The sequence below is a fragment of the Oryzias melastigma genome, linkage group LG1 (assembly GCF_002922805.2).
Source record: "Oryzias melastigma strain HK-1 linkage group LG1, ASM292280v2, whole genome shotgun sequence".
NCBI lineage: Eukaryota > Metazoa > Chordata > Actinopteri > Beloniformes > Adrianichthyidae > Oryzias > Oryzias melastigma.
In genome coordinates this window covers 10,780,932-10,798,485 of record NC_050512.1, presented here as the reverse complement: position 1 = coordinate 10,798,485, position 17,554 = coordinate 10,780,932, and the positions used below count along the sequence as shown (strand labels likewise).

At 38.8% G+C, this 17,554-nt stretch overlaps 2 protein-coding genes across 3 annotated transcripts in view; both read left to right on the top strand.

Annotated features, from left to right (window-relative positions):
• The window catches only part of LOC118598699, a 219,314-nt gene that overhangs the window by 84,026 nt on the left and 117,734 nt on the right, over positions 1-17,554 (top strand). For both annotated transcript variants that reach the window (XM_036211660.1, XM_036211676.1), the window contains 10 exons: positions 3,275-3,402; positions 3,521-3,648; positions 3,758-3,875; positions 4,719-4,937; positions 5,040-5,204; positions 5,749-5,898; positions 5,990-6,054; positions 6,143-6,272; positions 7,167-7,252; positions 7,363-7,492. In XM_036211660.1, coding sequence (XP_036067553.1) covers positions 3,275-3,402; positions 3,521-3,648; positions 3,758-3,875; positions 4,719-4,937; positions 5,040-5,204; positions 5,749-5,898; positions 5,990-6,054; positions 6,143-6,272; positions 7,167-7,252; positions 7,363-7,492 — 1,319 coding nt within the window. The remainder of the gene's footprint in view (positions 1-3,274; positions 3,403-3,520; positions 3,649-3,757; positions 3,876-4,718; positions 4,938-5,039; positions 5,205-5,748; positions 5,899-5,989; positions 6,055-6,142; positions 6,273-7,166; positions 7,253-7,362; positions 7,493-17,554) is intronic.
• Positions 7-2,205, top strand: LOC118599062. Its single transcript, XM_036213291.1, has 7 exons — positions 7-75; positions 171-317; positions 418-629; positions 713-816; positions 1,275-1,393; positions 1,471-1,626; positions 1,800-2,205. Exons 1-7 carry the CDS (start codon positions 25-27, stop codon positions 2,016-2,018), a joined length of 1,008 nt encoding a protein of 335 aa, XP_036069184.1. The 5' UTR covers positions 7-24; the 3' UTR covers positions 2,019-2,205.

Sequence of the window (17,554 nt, the reverse complement as noted above, 5' to 3'; positions counted from 1 at the left end):
CAGCTTCAGCTCGATAGTGGGAAGATGGACGGCCGTTTCTGTGACTTTTCTGTGGAGGAATTTGCCTGTGCTTCTGTAAGACTGAATATGAAAAAAGCAATTATTCAAAAACCACTAAAGTGAAAAAAGAGAAAGATGCATACTGATTTTACTTTTTTTTTTATAACCAGCTTTCAGCAATAACTGCACAAGACCTGGCAGAGATAATGAAGTGTAATCGATCGTCCAGCTCAAGCGGGTCCACACAAGTCTGGAAGCTTCTTCTCTTTAAAACTTCTGGGGTGCTGGAAGAAGCTCTGGATCTTATATCAAACTCGGTATAAATATATTTATTGCTGTTTTACAATATTGTAAGAATGTGTCAAAAGACTGAGAAAAAAATAAAAAGTGTAATGTGATAATTTTTATGTGTTGTAGACAATCAACCCCATGAACCCTTCAGCCTCCATGATCCTGGACAGCATCCAAGAACTCAAACTTGACCAATTCAGCAACGGCACCCTGAATGATCCGTTGACTCTTCAACTGTGGTTCAGTAGTCGACTTCGTCCGTTCCTACCTGCTGTTTCCAATGATTTCCTTTCATGTCTGGCAACAAAGGATTTGCTGTGCAGCTCCTACCAGTATATGTAAGCAATGCAGGAAATACTATCGTACTTACTGTTCTTTTTAAAAAGCAATTTAACAACTTCTACATTTTTCATTTCCTCAGTGTGCAGATTTTCAGTCAAGTTCAGCCACAGATGAATCTTCATCAGCAAATCTCTGTGTACACAAACTTCATCAAGATTTACCTGAAAAGGAACAACACTGCAGGTGAAGACTGTGTTCTAGTACTCACATACTGCCACAGTTTTGATGTTTTTGTTTGTGCAACAGATTCATTTTAATACAGGCAACACAAATTAAACTGTATTTGGTTGAACAACCTTTGATTAGTTTCAAAAATGCCAAAATAATTTTTTGTAATCAACATTTTTACCCTAAACACCAATGTGTATCGTTCATACTTGGATATGATGACACTTTTTATGTGTAGTTACTTTGTTTTTCTCCTACAAATGACCCAGAACCTCCCCCATAACTTTACCAGAAAATCAAATCAAACTAATAAAAATAGAACATATATTTGCCGATTCATTAGTCCAAAATAGGTCATCTTTGTACAGATATCTATTTTTTTTAATCATTCAAAAATTAAGATTATTCGAGATGTCAACACATTGTACTTTCCTAACTTGGTCAAACAGATTTGTTTTGTTTCTGTGCTTCAGATCCTGGCTGCATCTTGAACATCAACAGCAGCACAGAGTGGCTCCAGAACAACATGGGAGGATTTTCTTTCTTCTTGTCTATTCAAGACATTCAAGAGCTCTACCCACAATTCTCAGCGGTTTGTAATTTTTTAATATTCTCTGTGATCAATTTTGTTATTTTTTTTTATTTTAATGTCTGTCTTTTTACATGCAGATGGAAGCCCTGCAATTGCTGTCCATCAGACAACTTGCAGAGGTTTCTACCACACCTGGCCAACTCACAACTATTGATCAAGTCACCATGGTGATGAGTTATGTTCCTGATCAACAACTTGGATCCTTCTTTGATAATTTCTCACCGGCCATCTTGGTAAGGATACTCCACAAATCCGTATTTAATGCAAATAAAAACAATTAGAGTAAGTTACTGTGCATTGTTCGTAGTTTAAAAAAAACTGCAGTGAAAGTTTTGTTTTTTTTCTTGGTAATGCTTTCCTCGTGTAAATAACAAAAATGTGTTTTTGTTGGATTTATTTTCTGCAGGGACGTGAAAACATTCTGCCCTCCACTGTGAGGTCAGCCATGCTGCAGGTTGTATTTGATCGTGCAAACCTCTCCAGTCCATCAGTCAGTGATGCTGTTGTGTTACTGTGGCTCCAAGTTCGACTCCGCCCCCTGCTGGTGAATTTAGCATCTTACCATGTGACTCCATACTTTAATATACTGGCAGGAAGAAACTGCAGCATTGAGCAACAGGGGTGAGTGACAAGTTAGAAATATGAGACAAACATTTGTTTTTACTCCTGTTCCATTTTATTTATTTTTTTATATACATTTTATATAGCAAATATTGTATTTTTCTCTTTTAGTGTAACTCTTCTCAGTCTAACCATCTCATCTCTGAGTAATGACACACAGACAGAAGTTCAATACCAAATCATTCAGGCTCTTCAAGGTAAATAAGCCACATGATGGAAAAGTACATACATCTTTGTGTTGTTTCTTTAATTTTCTAAAAAGATCAGGAGTGACTTTGCTTTTTTTTTTTTTTAACTGTAATCTCATCTAATGTAGGTCCGTCCCCTCTCCGTTGCTATGGTGACAACTACAGCGTGAGCTTCTACAGTTTCCTGAGGAGCTCCTTCATGGGATTCCAGTTCCCCAACCTGACCACCTTCCTGTCCCTCATGCCTCAAGACAGAAAGCAACAGGTGTGTGGACATGAAAGCTGTCTGGAGGACACTGAAATAACTATACAGAAAAACACACTAACATTTCTTGTATTTGTGTCTCCCCTGTAGCTGATAAACTCCATGCCTCCATCAGATCTTGGGGATTTCTTGCGTCAAACTAATGTTGTTGGAGAAGAATCACAGCTCTGTCAGCTTTACAACAGCTACCTCCAGATACCACTGTTTCTAGAGACTGTATGTACAAACACAAACACACACCAAACAACGTGAAAGCAGAAAGACTTGAACCTGAATGTTCTCTGCAGGAGTCTCTGCCACAGCCGGTGAGACAGAGAACTCTGCCTTGCGTTTGGCCCATGGCTCTCAGGAGCTCCAGCAGGTCAGAGGTTAACGCCTGGTTTGATCGAGGTCTCCCCAACTACTTGGTCTTCCTCACAAAGACTCAGATCAGCCAAATCACCTCAATCAACGCCTCATGCTTGGCCTTCCAGAAGATGTATGTTTTTCTATGTACAAATCTTTGCTCCTGTTAAGATAATGACAAAATCTGTGTTCTTCTAAAAGTTTATTCTGTTTTTTCAGTGTTTCTGCTCTTGGTTCCTACAACTACTCTGCGTCTGACTTCACCAACCGAGACGTGTACGACACCATCAAGGTTTACCTGTCATCAGGTCTGTTGATCATCTTTTAATTTGTTTTTTCTTCATTATCAAAAAGAAATTGTTCAGATTTACACCCATAGCAGCAGATTTAAACAGGAAAGAAAAATTAGGATTAGTTTATGTTTAAAATATTTTCTTTCTCTTTTTTTTCTAATTTACTCAGCAACATCACCAAAGTGCTACGACAGCAATGACCCAGAACTGAACTCCACAGCCTGGTTTGCAGAGTACATCGGTTCTTTCATCTCTTTTCTCACTGTGGTGGATCTTCAGTCATTTGGATCTCAGCAGGTATTTTATCTCACCTGGACGGTGCAGTTCTCCTCTTTGTTTTTTTCTTACAGTGAAAAAAGCATGGATATCTACAGTCTAAAATCTTTTAGATTTAATTGTTTTCTTCTCTTTTCAGTACCTGCAGCTGTTCACAGTGAATCCCCAGAATATTTTACTTCTTCAGAGGTACAGGGTGGATCTGACGTTAATCATCTACTACATTCAGTTGGTTTATCAGCAAGACATAAACTTCAGTCCATTTGGGTAAGTCTATGGCAATAAAAAATGCTGTAAATTTTCCAGCCACAAATCATCCACATGACCACCAAGTATGTGACCTTAAACTGTAAAACCTGTTTTCACTCTTTTGAAGTCTTCCTCCATCGGGTCAGTGCTTTGCTCCTGGTCGGGCGTTCACTCAGTTGACTGTACAAGAAAGTTTGACAGTTTTGGGAAATGTCAACAGTGTCTGTACAGACCTAGATCCACAGGTAATTAAAACATCAAGAAAACACAGATTTACCAAAAGTGCATAAGTACAGGAGGAAGGAAAACGGGAAAGAAAACATACATGAAAACATACATTTAACCTTGTTAAGTACAGGGTTTAAAAGTTAATTTGACCATTTTTATTTGTTTGTTTATTTTGGGTAGCATCAATTAACAGCAGCCAAAACTGATGATGATGATGATGATGATAATAATAATAATAATAATAATAATAATAAAATAACATTAAAAAAGACAAATTTGACCCAGTGGGTTCTTCATAATTCATGTTTTTTTTACTACTAAGGCACCATATAAAGTACAATTACATAGGAAAAAAATGCATAGTATGTACAACAATTGTAATAAACTTGACAATTATATGATAACAAGAAATAGCAGTGTTAAATAGCATCAAAAATTAAGCTAAGAGAGGTAAAAAAATTGTTGGTTTTTAAAAGCGAGTTTTATGATGGACTAATAATTACAAAAAATTAAGATGGTCTAAGTTTAAGAGAGGCTTTGTAGCTGTAAAACATTTAAACCAGGGACAGACATGAAAAGCAAACATGTCAAAAGAAGCATATTAGTACTGTGGGATGTTAGTGAGGGAAGAATGTCGCTTTATTTCATGTACGAGTTAGTTTAAGAGTTTTTCTCTTGATCTTTGTTGGGAAAGAAGAACTTAAACCCACATTAAACCACCATCATCATCATTTGAAAGACTTTGTTATTTGCTTTATATATTTGTTAGATTTAAAATAATTTAAACAACTGTGTTGATTGTCTTTACATAAATTTAACTGGATTCACAGCTCATGCATTTTTTTTTTCTTTTTTGTCAGATCGCTGCTGCTTTGGCAAGTAATTTTGGTGAGAACATTGATGCCCAAGTCATTTCCGCCCTCGGTAATGAAAGCAGCAGCTTGTCCATAAGCCAGATAAAGTCTTTGAAGCCTTCAGACTTGGTGGATTCTCTCAACACTCTCAGCAATGTGATTGGATGGAGAAAAGGACAGGCCAAAGCCATCGTCCAGTCTTTGCTGTCTTCAGGATTTTTACAGGTACTGTGTGAGATTGGGTTTATTAGCAACCAGACAAAAATAATCTTTTTGGAAAAAGTGTTCATGTTTTTGTCTTTCTTGCTACCTTCTACATCCAATCAGATCAACAGCTCAGCCTCGCTGTTAAACCTGGGTTCCCTCATCCTTGGTGTACCATCAACTGTGTTCAGCAGCATCAGCGGCTCTGATCTTGTCCCTGTTTCTCCATCACTCCTGTTCTACATACTGTCTGCTCCACGGATTGTCCAGCTGTCTTTTGTGATAAGGGTAAGACAACCCAAATAGTAATGAAGAACTTAAGAGGAAAAAATGGCATTACCTCTTTGTTGTATACTTTAAGTATATTCATGTAAACAACACTTGGACATGTCCCGAATAATATTGTTTTTTTCTATTCCTAACAAATGTAAACTGGCATTAGACACGACTCAACTTTATGTCTTTGTTAGTTTTTTAATTCAACATTTTTTTCTCTGTAACTTCTTTAACTCTAACTGATGGTTGCCTTTACTGGTTTCGATTCGATCAGACTCAGAAACACGACTGAACTTCACATTTACTCTACTGTTAATTTTAGACTAACATATTACTGAAACAGTTCTTAATCAATCTATTGAAATTTGTTTTTTTTTTAAAACAACATTTAGCAATTATATATACCAATACAAGAAATACAAATTTACAAAAACTTCAGCTGTTGTTGATGACATAGAGTAGTGGTCATGTTTGTGATTATTTTAGCCACAATCAGCACTAAAATCACTTGTTAATATTTATAACCGGTTTTTCTCCGCTCCTTTTCTTTATCCAGATCATATATTTAAATACCAACAGTTTGCAGATCATAGAAAATGTTCCAGATAATTTGGCCACTGAGATCCCTCAAGTTTACCTGCTGCAGTTCCCAGATGACATCAGCACAGTCATCAAACTGAACAAGAAGAAATGGAAACCTCAACAGGTAGGTTCATGTGTTAACAAGCTAGATGTTTTAACTTTTTTATGTAATTTCTGCAAATTGAAATGTTTTTTATTTATTTATTTTTTGTTAGGTTGCGTTGTTCTTTGATAAAATAGCAGCAAACGCTGAGACAGCCGAGCTGGGAGGTCCAAACAAGTGAGATTATCCCTTAAATAAATTAAAATTAAAACTAATAATTCATTAAAATGTATTTGCTAATTTGTTTGTGTTGTTTTGTGTCCAGCTTGTCCTCCTCTGTGCTACAAGGGTTTACATGTACAACAGTAAGATCTTTAGGAAGGACGCAAATCAAGAATCTGATTAAAGCCTGTCGGAGAAAAGGCACGAATAAGGTTCCATTGGTGGAGACTCAGGTGAGACGGCAAAAGAGGGCATGTGTATTTGTGTATTTACTTGTGTATTTATTTTTTGTATTGCAATGAAACCATTATAGAAAATCTCTTAGGAAGTGAGAGTAACAGGAATCACAGATTCATAGATAGATCTTTTCTGAGACAGCTGACATTGCTAAGACCAGACCTGTGGAGGAAAAAAACATAACTATAGAACCCCACTAGTCCAAAAAAAAAAAAACACAGATGTACCTTCAACATCATCTGCTGACATCTGCCAGCTATGATTTTAAGTAGTCTGACTGTGTGTCATGGCTTTTTGTCCAAAACTCTGGGCAATTAGATTTCAGTTTTCATCACGGTATCAAGCAAAAAATGTTTCCAAGTTGTCATCTATTTTCTGCAGAACATTTAAACTCTCTGCATCAAGCTCTTGGTCCAGCTGCCATTGTCTGTCGATCTCAGTTTTAACTGCCCACTGTGTCTCTTCACAAAGCCAATGTTATGCCTCAAACTGTGATGGTGAATGTCACATACATTTTGGGGAGATTCTTTGAAATATCTCCCAAATTCACAAAAGTAAATCCCTATTTTGTGAATTTGACAGTTTTTAAAGATTTTCCTTAATGTCTTTTTTAGAAGCATTACAAAATGGCCTAACTTCAGTGTAGGGATGGACTGATGAAATCAATTAATGAATCTGAATCGATCTAAGCTTAAAAGATCAATAATCGATCCATAAAAGTAGAGATTAATCTAACGCATAATACCAAAGTCTGCTAGCTTGATGCAAACATATAATGAGATTTCCCATAAGATTTTTCCATTTTAATAAAAATAAAATGTTGTAATAAGTGTAAAAAAGTTCAAATTTAGACAAACTTTTTTTGCAAATTACATATTTTTACCCAACAGCTGACCTGCATGTACAACCAAATCAAAGAAGAGTCTGATGCCACCAGCTTTTCCCTCTATCCTCCAGATGTGCTGCTTTACTATGAGTAAGAATCCTTTTTATTTATACCAAGTTATGATCACAAACACACTTTAATTTTATAATAACAAAGGTTTTAATAACAATAACTGTTGTGTTCTCTCTTTCTCCTTCCAGTTACTCTCTGGTTCCACGGAGCAGCTGCAGGTCTTATTTTCAAGAGCTGGCTGATGCAGACTTCTCCATCTTTTCTCCAGCACTGAGATACAAACGGTCGGATTTGTTTAATAATGCAAGGACATGCTTGGTGAGTCTACAATAACACCAAAGCATTTTTGCACAACATCTGTAAACATAAATTGGAATTTAGTGTACTGGAACAGTGATATCTAATTGTAACTTCTAGGGGATGCTGCTGTGTGTAACTCTAAATATCTCTAAATATCCTCAAATGGATTTACTCTAGGTCTAGGTTCAATGAGGAGCTTGGTTACTGTCATACATGTATATTTCACAATTTAGAATATTCTACCCTAAAAAAATCACACTACTACAATAAATGGTTGAACTAGAATTGAATTATTTCAGATGATGACATACAATGGAATACAGTCTGAAAATCTTTTGCAAATATTATTTTTTTAAGTATTTATTGCGTGTGGGGTCATAAGTGTATGTGTTATTGGGGGGGGGGGTGAAGGGTGGGTTGAGCTCGTACCGTGTATGTTTTGTTTTTAAATGTAAATCGCTTTGAGTTGCTCCGAGTATGAAAGGCACTTTTAAAAATAAAGTTTGATTTGATTTGATTTGCAAAACTGAGTGTTAATCAAAGGTAATTTTCTCGTGTGTAAAATCAGTCTGTCACACGATGAATAGTATCCATAGGTTTGTAGGGTCTCATTACAGTATTGTCCTAAATATAAATTGATGCATAAAGCTGTACTTAAGAGTAACTACAACTTTAAAAATATTTTTTTTCCTCTGCCTCCTTTTTTAAAGGGAATAAACAGCACAAGTCTGACTGAGGACAATGTATCAGTTTTGGGGAACATGTGCTGCATACTCGATGGCTCCTACATCCAAAACTCTCATCCATCCATACTGGAACGACTCAGAAACTGTCCAGATCTCACTGTTGAACAAACATCTGCAGTTGAAACCCTTCTGACCAATGGAAATACACCATATGGGTATGAAAACAGCTTCTATTTGAAATACTGAAATGTACTACTTGCCGTTTTGTGTCTTTTAAAGACTAATATGTATTGAAAAACATAATTATGTTCGTTTCTTTCATTATCAGAGTTCCTTCAACGTGGAATGAACAGACTCTAAAAGACCTTGGGATGTTTACTCTGTATTTGCCTTCATCTTTCTATCTACGCTTTGATCAAGTGAGTAACACCTGCATTCATGTGTTTAGAAGGAAAGGTCTCATGAATGGAGGATCAAGTTGGAGCTTATAAACATCTTTTACTTACAGGACACAAAGCGCAACTTCTTGAGATATTTTCTAAAAGTTTTTGGTGGAGTTAGCAGAGAACAGAGGAGGCAACTGAAGAGAGAAATAAGACAGTCCATCACAAGTGATTCAGAACAAACTGCAGGTCAGTCTGCCTCTAGAAATGTGTCTTTATCTCTTTTCCTATGTTCTTGTCTAAGTTTGTTTGTGGCTTTTTCACAGAATGCACAGCTGGAGTAATCACACAGGTCACAATCAGTGACCCCGCCTTCCCCTTTGACTATAGCGTCAATCAATTCAACAACTGTCTGTCAGTTTCAACCATCAAAGACAACCTGGATGCCATCACAGAAAAGGTGGATGAGGAGGAATACCTCAGGATTGTTCTCCATAAAATGAAAGAGGTGAGTAATGGAAAACATTAATATCAGATGGTTCACCAGTGACACTGTGTTATATACGTTATAATTGGATTGATTTGGGCACAATCTTATTTGGTTGGAATGTAGAACTAACACTCAGTTTATTCTTATGGGTCGTGGGACTCTAACAAGCAACATTCCAGCTAGAAGTCCCCTTTGTTGATTCAAATTAGATACATTTCTCTCCTTTCATCTTTTATTGACATTGCATGCAGTTTACTGGATTTCTGTGCTCTTATAGGCTGGGAACTCCATCATCTCAGAAGATCAGGTTCAGCTCCTAAGTGCAGCTTCTCGTGTTGCCACTGTTGAAGACATTCGTTCATGGACCATCAGCAAAATCGACACACTTGCTGCTTTGATGGACTCTTCCAATGGAGGCTGGGACCCAAGCTTAGTGAGGAAACACAGTAACTGTGTTGTACCTTACTTCAACATTTAAGGGCTGTTGTTTCATCAGAGTACATTTCTTCTCCTCCAGGTAAAGGTTATCATCTCTAAGTATCTCGCTGTTGGAGGAAACAGACTGGGCAGTTCAGAGTTGAATGTTATCGGGGGACCTAATCTCTGCTCTCTAGATGTGGACATCATCAGGGCTATTTTGTCACAAAACTTCAGGTAAGAAATATGAACTGAGTTTGAGTTTAAAATAAGTGAAAATTTAAATACAGAAATTTCTCACAGTTGGGAAAAGACAATTTCAAGCAAAACATTAAAGCACAGGTGTCGAACTCCAGGCCTGGAGGGCCGGTGTCCTACATGTTTTCCAACCAACCTGCCTTTGAAGCTCCTTATTGGCCAAACACACCTGATCCAGGTAATCAGCAGCAGATGAGGCAGGATTTCTGGAAAACCAGTAGGACATCGGCCCTCGAGGACTTGAGTTTGACGCCCCTGCATTAAAGGGTCCATATTTTAAAGCTGTAGAAAAAGTTTTATATCCTCCAAAGCATAAATGTTCAACCCAGTTAAACATTTTCAAGCATAATTGCAACAGTGCAGCACAATGACCAATCAGCCACCGAAGGAGCAGTGGTAACTCAAGACCCCCTGACATCTGCATGGCATTGCAAATAGAGAAAATTCACCCCCTGGCAATCAGATCAACCGCTCAGATCAGGGCAAGTAGGACTGCCACAAGGGCCCCTAATACCAGAAAGCAAAGTGGCACAGGATCACAGAGAGTGCAAGCTCCAGCCCAGCCAAAAAAATAGCCCCCTGAATAGCCCCCAGAGAACTCATAGACCCCTAGCCTGGGAGAGCCTCCCCAGGAGGTTCAGGAAAGAGTGAGGCAGGGGTCACCAACCCTCGTCTAGGAGGAGAGATATGGGGGTCCTCGAAGAGCGTTTTCAACATGGCTCAACCAGGCTCATCCATTGTTAGAATATTGGAGAGGCCCAGACCTCGAGGGCAAGGATCAGAACCCACACCACAGGGACATAGACACCCCTCGGTTCAAATGTCATGTGATCCCCGACTCATAGTCTTGCCAGAGAACTCAGGGATCCCTCTCCCTGCATGGAGCGAAGGCTGCCAGGCCCGGGAAGCCAGCACCCAAATTACATGGTCACTGTTGGCTAGTGACTGGTTCCCCCTGCCAGGGATGGGATAGAACACAGAAGATCAAAGGTCTCACCGTCCTTGTGTAATGTAATGTTTGGGTGCATGTGTGGGTGTTGGAGTGTATATTATTATGAGGTAAAGGGTGTGTGTAATAAAGGGTGCAGTTAAAATTGGCGAGTAGGGCACTGAGATGACATCCAATTGCTCACAGTGATGTCCAAGCATCCTCTCACCAAGTGGCCCTAAATATCTAAGGTGCTGTTAAAATTGGCAGGTAGGGCACTGAGAGGACATCTGCTTGCTGGCAGTGATGCCCAAGCACCGCTCCACACAGCAACTACCACCACCATCACCAAGGGTCTAATATGTCTAAGATGCAATCAAAACTTAAATCCATGCGGGAACCATGGGAAGGGGACCACTGCCAATAAGCTCCACCCAAGAGACATCGCTGGCTAAACCCCCTCCCTCATCACCCTAACAAGTAGTCGCATGAGGAAGGAGGGTACGTCAGGGACAGCTGCTAGACTGACCCCCAATTTGTGAAACAACTGTCCTTTAGCATTGGGCCCACTTCTCCGCAGCCCTTGGGCCCCGTTGCATAAAAAGCCAACCCCCAGCCCCCCCTCCCACTCCACACAAAAGGAAAGGAGCCAAAAAAAGATGGTCCCAGAGGCAAGCCCAGGCCCCTGCCCCCAATTGCCGGCCCTGTGAGAGCTCTGGTAAGGCACTGACAGGACCAAAGTAGCCTTACCAGTTAGGACCACCACCAATTCCCTCAGAGGGGATCCATAGCCTGCCAAACCTCCAAATTCCCATACCGACAGCGGACCCATCCCTCCTCTACAGACCCCCCCCCGGCTGGTGCCTCCCCAAAGTACAGGGCAAGCCAGCCCCCCTCCCCGAGATCCTACAGCAATGGTAGGTGTCACTCAGAGCTATCGCTAGCCCAAGGAACATTGCCCCACCCCGTCCCAGAACCAGAGAAAGAGTGATCCCTGGCAGGTGCAGATGGGCATCCTATCTAAGGCTAGCAGAGACCCCCTTGTGCTATCCGCTGTACGTTAACGTTGGGAGTGGGGTCATCTGGACTCCACAAGATAGCAGAAGGGTTAAAAACATTATCACAAAAAATAATGGACTTTTTTTCAATAATTATATGTAAACTCAAGAAATATTTACATGGATATAGTTTCACTGATTCTCATTTATTAAATGCAAAACAAACATCACACAGCCTCTTGTGAAAGATGAACTGGGTTCCTGAACAGTCCAAAAACCTTCATGTTATCTGGGGAAAAAAGTATTTAACTGATTAATTGATTGTGAATGGGTTTCATTTTTTGGGGGGGCAAAATGTGGCATACTGTTATCTTGTCCAGGTCATGTCTTGTATCACAGCAGACTCCAGCCTCTACTAACACAGCAAAATTAAGAACAAATGAAATGCTAATGTGTGGACGAGAAGCCAAGAGACCACCTTGATTAGCATGAAATTACTTCGAGATTGAATTATACTTTGCTTACATGCTACATTGTCTCTTTCTCCTGCAGAGAAGTTGACTCTCTGGACATCTCTAGCTGCACTGCTGACAAAAAGAAAGTGTTTTTCACTATCTCCTTTGAAGCATTCAGTTCTAGCACAAGTTCAGTTTCTGTTTTTCATCTCATACAACCATACATTGGTGAGTAAACATTTCCACTAACACACATGCACATTAACACATCCACATAGTTTATTTTTTCCCTTTCTCACAGGAGGTGCAAGTGTTGACTATATCCGTAGTTTGGTGGCCTCTGACGTCAACATGGACCTGGCTACCTTCACCAGTTTGGATGAAAATGTTGTGCTGGTCGGTGTTATGATTTTCATCTTTACTACTAATGATTCAGTTTTTGTTGATATTTTCACAGCATCAGTGTAAAATATATCTTCTATGTTTTCCTCAGAGTCTAACTGCAAGTGAAGTTAAAGGTCTTCTTGGCACCAACCTCCCAGATTTGAAGTCTTATGAAAACCAAGTACTGGTGCAGACCTGGATCAAAAATCAATACCAGTCTGAGCTTGATATTCTAGGATTGGGCCTCCAGGGAGGCAAAGTTGACCCCACAACTATGCCATATAACAGTTCTACAACAGATTTGTCACCAACAACAACTAGTTTCAATACATCCCCAGCAAGCACAGCTGAATCTCCATCCACAGGTTATACAACAGATTTATCACCAACAACTAATGTAACTGGATTCAATACATCACCAGCAAGCACAGCTGAATCTCCATCCACAGGTTATACAACAGATTTATCACCAACAACTAATGTAACTGGATTCAATACATCACCAGCAAGCACAGCTGAATCTCCATCCACAGGTTATACAACAGATTTGTCACCAACAACTAATGTAACTGGATTCAATACATCACCAGCAAGCACAGCTGAATCTCCATCCACAGGTTATACAACAGATTTGTCACCAACAACTAATGTAACTGGATTCAATACATCACCAGCAAGCACAGCTGAATCTCCATCCACAGGTTATACAACAGATTTGTCACCAACAACTAATGTAACTGGATTCAATACATCACCAGCAAGCACAGCTGAATCTCCATCCACAGGTTATACAACAGATTTGTCACCAACAACTAATGTAACTGGATTCAATACATCACCAGCAAGCACAGCTGAATCTCCATCCACAGGTTATACAACAGATTTGTCACCAACAACTAATGTAACTGGATTCAATACATCACCAGCAAGCACAGCTGAATCTCCATCCACAGGTTATACAACAGATTTGTCACCAACAACTAATGTAACTGGATTCAATACATCACCAGCAAGCACAGCTGAATCTCCATCCACAGGTTATACAACAAATTTGTCAGCAGCAACAACAACTAATGTAACTGAGTTCAGTCCATCATCAGCAGGCACTGCTGAACCTTCAACCATTGGTTCTACAACAACTATATCACAGACAACAATTAATGTCACTGAGTTCAGTCCATCATCAAGCACTGCTGAACCTTTAACCATTGGTTCTCCATCAACTTCATCAGCAACAACTAATGTAACTGAGTTCAGTCCATCATCATCAAGCACTGCTGAACCTTTAACCATTGGTTCTCCATCAACTTCATCAACAACAACTAATTCCACTGAGTTCAGTCAATCATCAACAGGCACAGCTGAACCTCCAACCACTGGCTCTACATCAACTTCATCACAAAGAACAGTTGTCACTGAGTTCAGTCCACCATCAAGCACTGCTGAGCCTTCCACCATTGGTTCTACATCAACTTTGCCACCAACAATTAATATCACTGCATTCAGTCCATCATCAGCAAGCACAACTGAGCCTACAACTATAGGTTCTACAACAACTACATCAACAACAACAAACATCATACCTGGAACTACAACAATCCCAACAGTCTTACCATCTACAACTTCTCAACCAACATCAGTAACTTCAGCAACATCTACAACAGCCATTCTTTCTCAATTGACTAGTCCTGTAACTAAAGGTCAGTATAAAAACAGAGTGAAGACAATATTTTGGGATTGAGGTGCCGTTCAGGAAGAAGGTTTAACAAATTCAGAGTTCAAACCTGAACTCAGAGTTCAATGACTCAAAGTTAGCAAACTTAGAGTTTTCTGTTTCATAACAGCTGAAAAGAGTTGATGAAATCAACTCAGAATCGTTGGACTCAGAATCAGGTGTGAGCGTCGCGACCATAAATTGATGCGCTCCTATAAGCATATGCCTACTACAAGCACATTTTCCGCAAGAAAAGCAACACAGCTGCAGCAGCAAAACAGAGATTTGGCTAGAAGAAAATAGCTGCCACAGTTAATGCGTACATCTACTTTTGAATCATTTCAATTTAGGATAAGTACTAAATAATCTTAGAAATTTTATTTTGTCACTTGTTAAGTAAGGAATTCTAAGTTTACTGAAGGAAAACTGCTCGAGACCAGGTTACGTTCACAGTCAGTTGCCATAGTGATGAACTCTGAGTTTAGCTTAGCCAGCTACGTGAAATGAGTTTGGTTTAACCTGCTGTCACCGGTTTAAGTTACCTTCGGTTCTGAAACCAGAAACTCAGAGTTTTCCTTAACTCAGAGTTCACACACTCAGAGTTTCAACAAAACCTGCTTCTTGAAAAGGGCCCCTGTACTTTTACTTACTAATTAAAAAAAAGATGCAATTGATCACAGTTGATGTCATTGTATCAATACAATAAAGATGTGGAGTTTTAGCTGTGTTGGTTGAGGCCATTATTTTAGATCAGTCAAAATACCAATTTAAATTAACTTGGTCAACATAGTTCATGTATCTAATCTTTTTTTCTTTTTTTTTCTTTTAGTTATCTATACCGGACAGGTAAATGGAATTTTATGTATTTTTTCATTCAAAAATTTGTCTTTTAAATGAAAGCTTAATGGTGTCCTTGTATTTTTCTCTTTTAAGTGCCTAGTTATTGCAGCATCTGGTGAGTGCTTTCAATGCATGTGGAGATAAATTCCTGATAATTTAAAGTGCCTGGTTTACACTATTTGGGGAAACTAATGTCATGCTTGTTTCACAGAGTCAAATACATGTACTGGAGTGAACAGGTATTTTTTTTACTGTTTTTTTAAGTATCTAACTTTAAACTGATATTAAAAAGGAAAGAAATTGATATATTGTTTAATTTAAAATTACAGCGCAGATATTCAAGTCAATCTTGACAATGGAAAAATGAGTGGACGCTTTTGCAGCTTTTCTGTGGAAGAGTTTGCTTGTGCTTCGGTATGAGAGAAAAACATTACAAACTACTGTTGTAAAGGGGGTTCATGTAATGATTTCACTTTCTAATGTTGAACAGCTCTCAGCCTTAACAGCACAGGATCTGGCAGAGATTATAAAGTGTGATCGGTCATCAAACTCAAGTGGGTCCATCTCAGCCTGGAACCTCCTCTTCTGCAAAACATCCAGGATCCTGAATGCAGCTCTGAACCTTCTGACCACTACAGTATGACTAAATTTTAGTTCAATATTCTGCATCCATTGAAGTACTTTGTAAACAAATTGACATTTGACTTGCAAGAAAAGTTAAAATTTGCCCTTAATATTTTTTCTCAAAAAATACTATTTTTTAAATTAATTTTTGATTTTCACTGCGTCTTTCCAAGCTTACCAAACCATGTTCCTTTTTGTTGCAGACAATCAACCCCAACAATCCTTCAGCGTCAGTGATTTTGGACAGCATACAAACAACCAGTCCAGATCTTTTCAGCACAAACACACTAAATAATCCCACTGAGCTGCAGCTGTGGTTTAATGTTCGCCTTCGCCCGTTCTTACCTGCTGTTTCCACCAACTTTCTTTCAACTCTTGCAACAAAGGATTTGCAGTGCAGCTCCTACCAGTATATGTAAGCAATGCAGAAAATATTATTAAGAAGTATACATAGAAATCCAAATAATTATTTTATGTCACAGTATTATATGTTTTGTATTAATGGTATGTCTCACTCATGTCTTTTAAAATTAGCTTGCAAATATTGAGTGAAGTACAATCCCAGATGACTCCTTCGAAGCAAGAATCTGTGTACACACAATTCATCAAGATTTACCTGAGCAGAAACAATACTGCAGGTAAGTTTTAAAGAACAATGTTAAATTAAAAAAAAAACATTTAAATTTCAGTGTTCTGTATAGAGGGTACAAACTTAAAATGTGTTTTTTTTCTTACAAATAAAGAGAACATGTACATCTGAAATTTGTAACATCTAAAGTATGTATGTCAGAGTTTCATAGGAAATCTAAGTGTCCTAAATCAGTGATAGGTTGAGAACAATTTAAGTATGACGTTAAACAAAACAAAGGCGAACAAATGGCAGTCATACTATGTGTGAGTTGGATTGCATTTCACAAAGATGTTGATATTACAGTGCTAATAATGACCCAGCTTTGTTCTTGACCTGACACTATGTGCTCCTGTGCTTCAGATCGCGGCTGCACTTTAAACATCCAAAATAGTACAGAGTGGCTCCGGAAAAATGTTGGAGGATTCTCTGTTCTCTTGTCTATTCAAGACATTCAACAGCTCTACCCAAAATTCTCAGGGGTTTGTTCTATTGCTTATTTAATCGTTCAGTTTGCTTATACGTATTTTGTCATGTTTTAATTCGTTTTTTTCTGTGCAGGTGGAAGCCCTGTCAGTGCTGTCAGTCACACAGCTTGCAGAGGTAGCTGCCTCACCTGGCCAGCTCACAACTGCAGAGCAGGTCACCATGCTGATGACTTATGTCCCTGACCAACAGTTTGCCTCATTCTTTGATGATTTTTCACCTAAAATTTTGGTAAGCAAACATTTGCTCCTGCTAAACTGTTTTAACCCTCTACATACTACGTATAAAAACCTTGTACAATATTTGTTGATATTCTCCAACAGGGACGTGAAAACATTCTCCTCTCTACTGTGAGGTCAGCCATGTTGCAGGTTGTGTTTAATCGTGCAAACCTCTCCAGTCCATCAACCAGTGATTCAGTTGTGTTACTGTGGCTCCAAGTTCGACTCCGCCCCCTGCTGGTAAATTTGGTACCTGACCACGTGACGCCATACTTTAATATACTGGCAGGAAGAAGCTGCAGCCTTGAGAATCAGGGGTAAGTGTCAAGTTAATAACATTTTTTTATTGATTTTGTTTCAGTTCAATCAAACCTTTATCTAAAATTCATTTTTTCCAGTGTGACATTTCTCAACTCGACCATCTCAAACCTGAGTGACGCTACTCAAACAAAAATCCAAGATCAAATTACCTTGGCCCTAAAAGGTGAACAGAAATCTGCAAAGCCTTTTTTATTTATTTTCATTGAAAGTATTTAGCTTGTGATTTCCTTTTTTTCTTTTTTGCTAC

Coding starts and splice junctions, on each gene's coding strand:
- LOC118599062 (XM_036213291.1), top strand. CDS start 25: ATGGACGGCCGTTTCTGTGACTTTTCTGTGGAGGAATTTGCCTGTGCT. Junction 76..170: donor AGGAATTTGCCTGTGCTTCT/GTAAGACTGAAT, acceptor TTTTATAACCAG/CTTTCAGCAATAACTGCACA. Junction 318..417: donor TGGATCTTATATCAAACTCG/GTATAAATATAT, acceptor TATGTGTTGTAG/ACAATCAACCCCATGAACCC.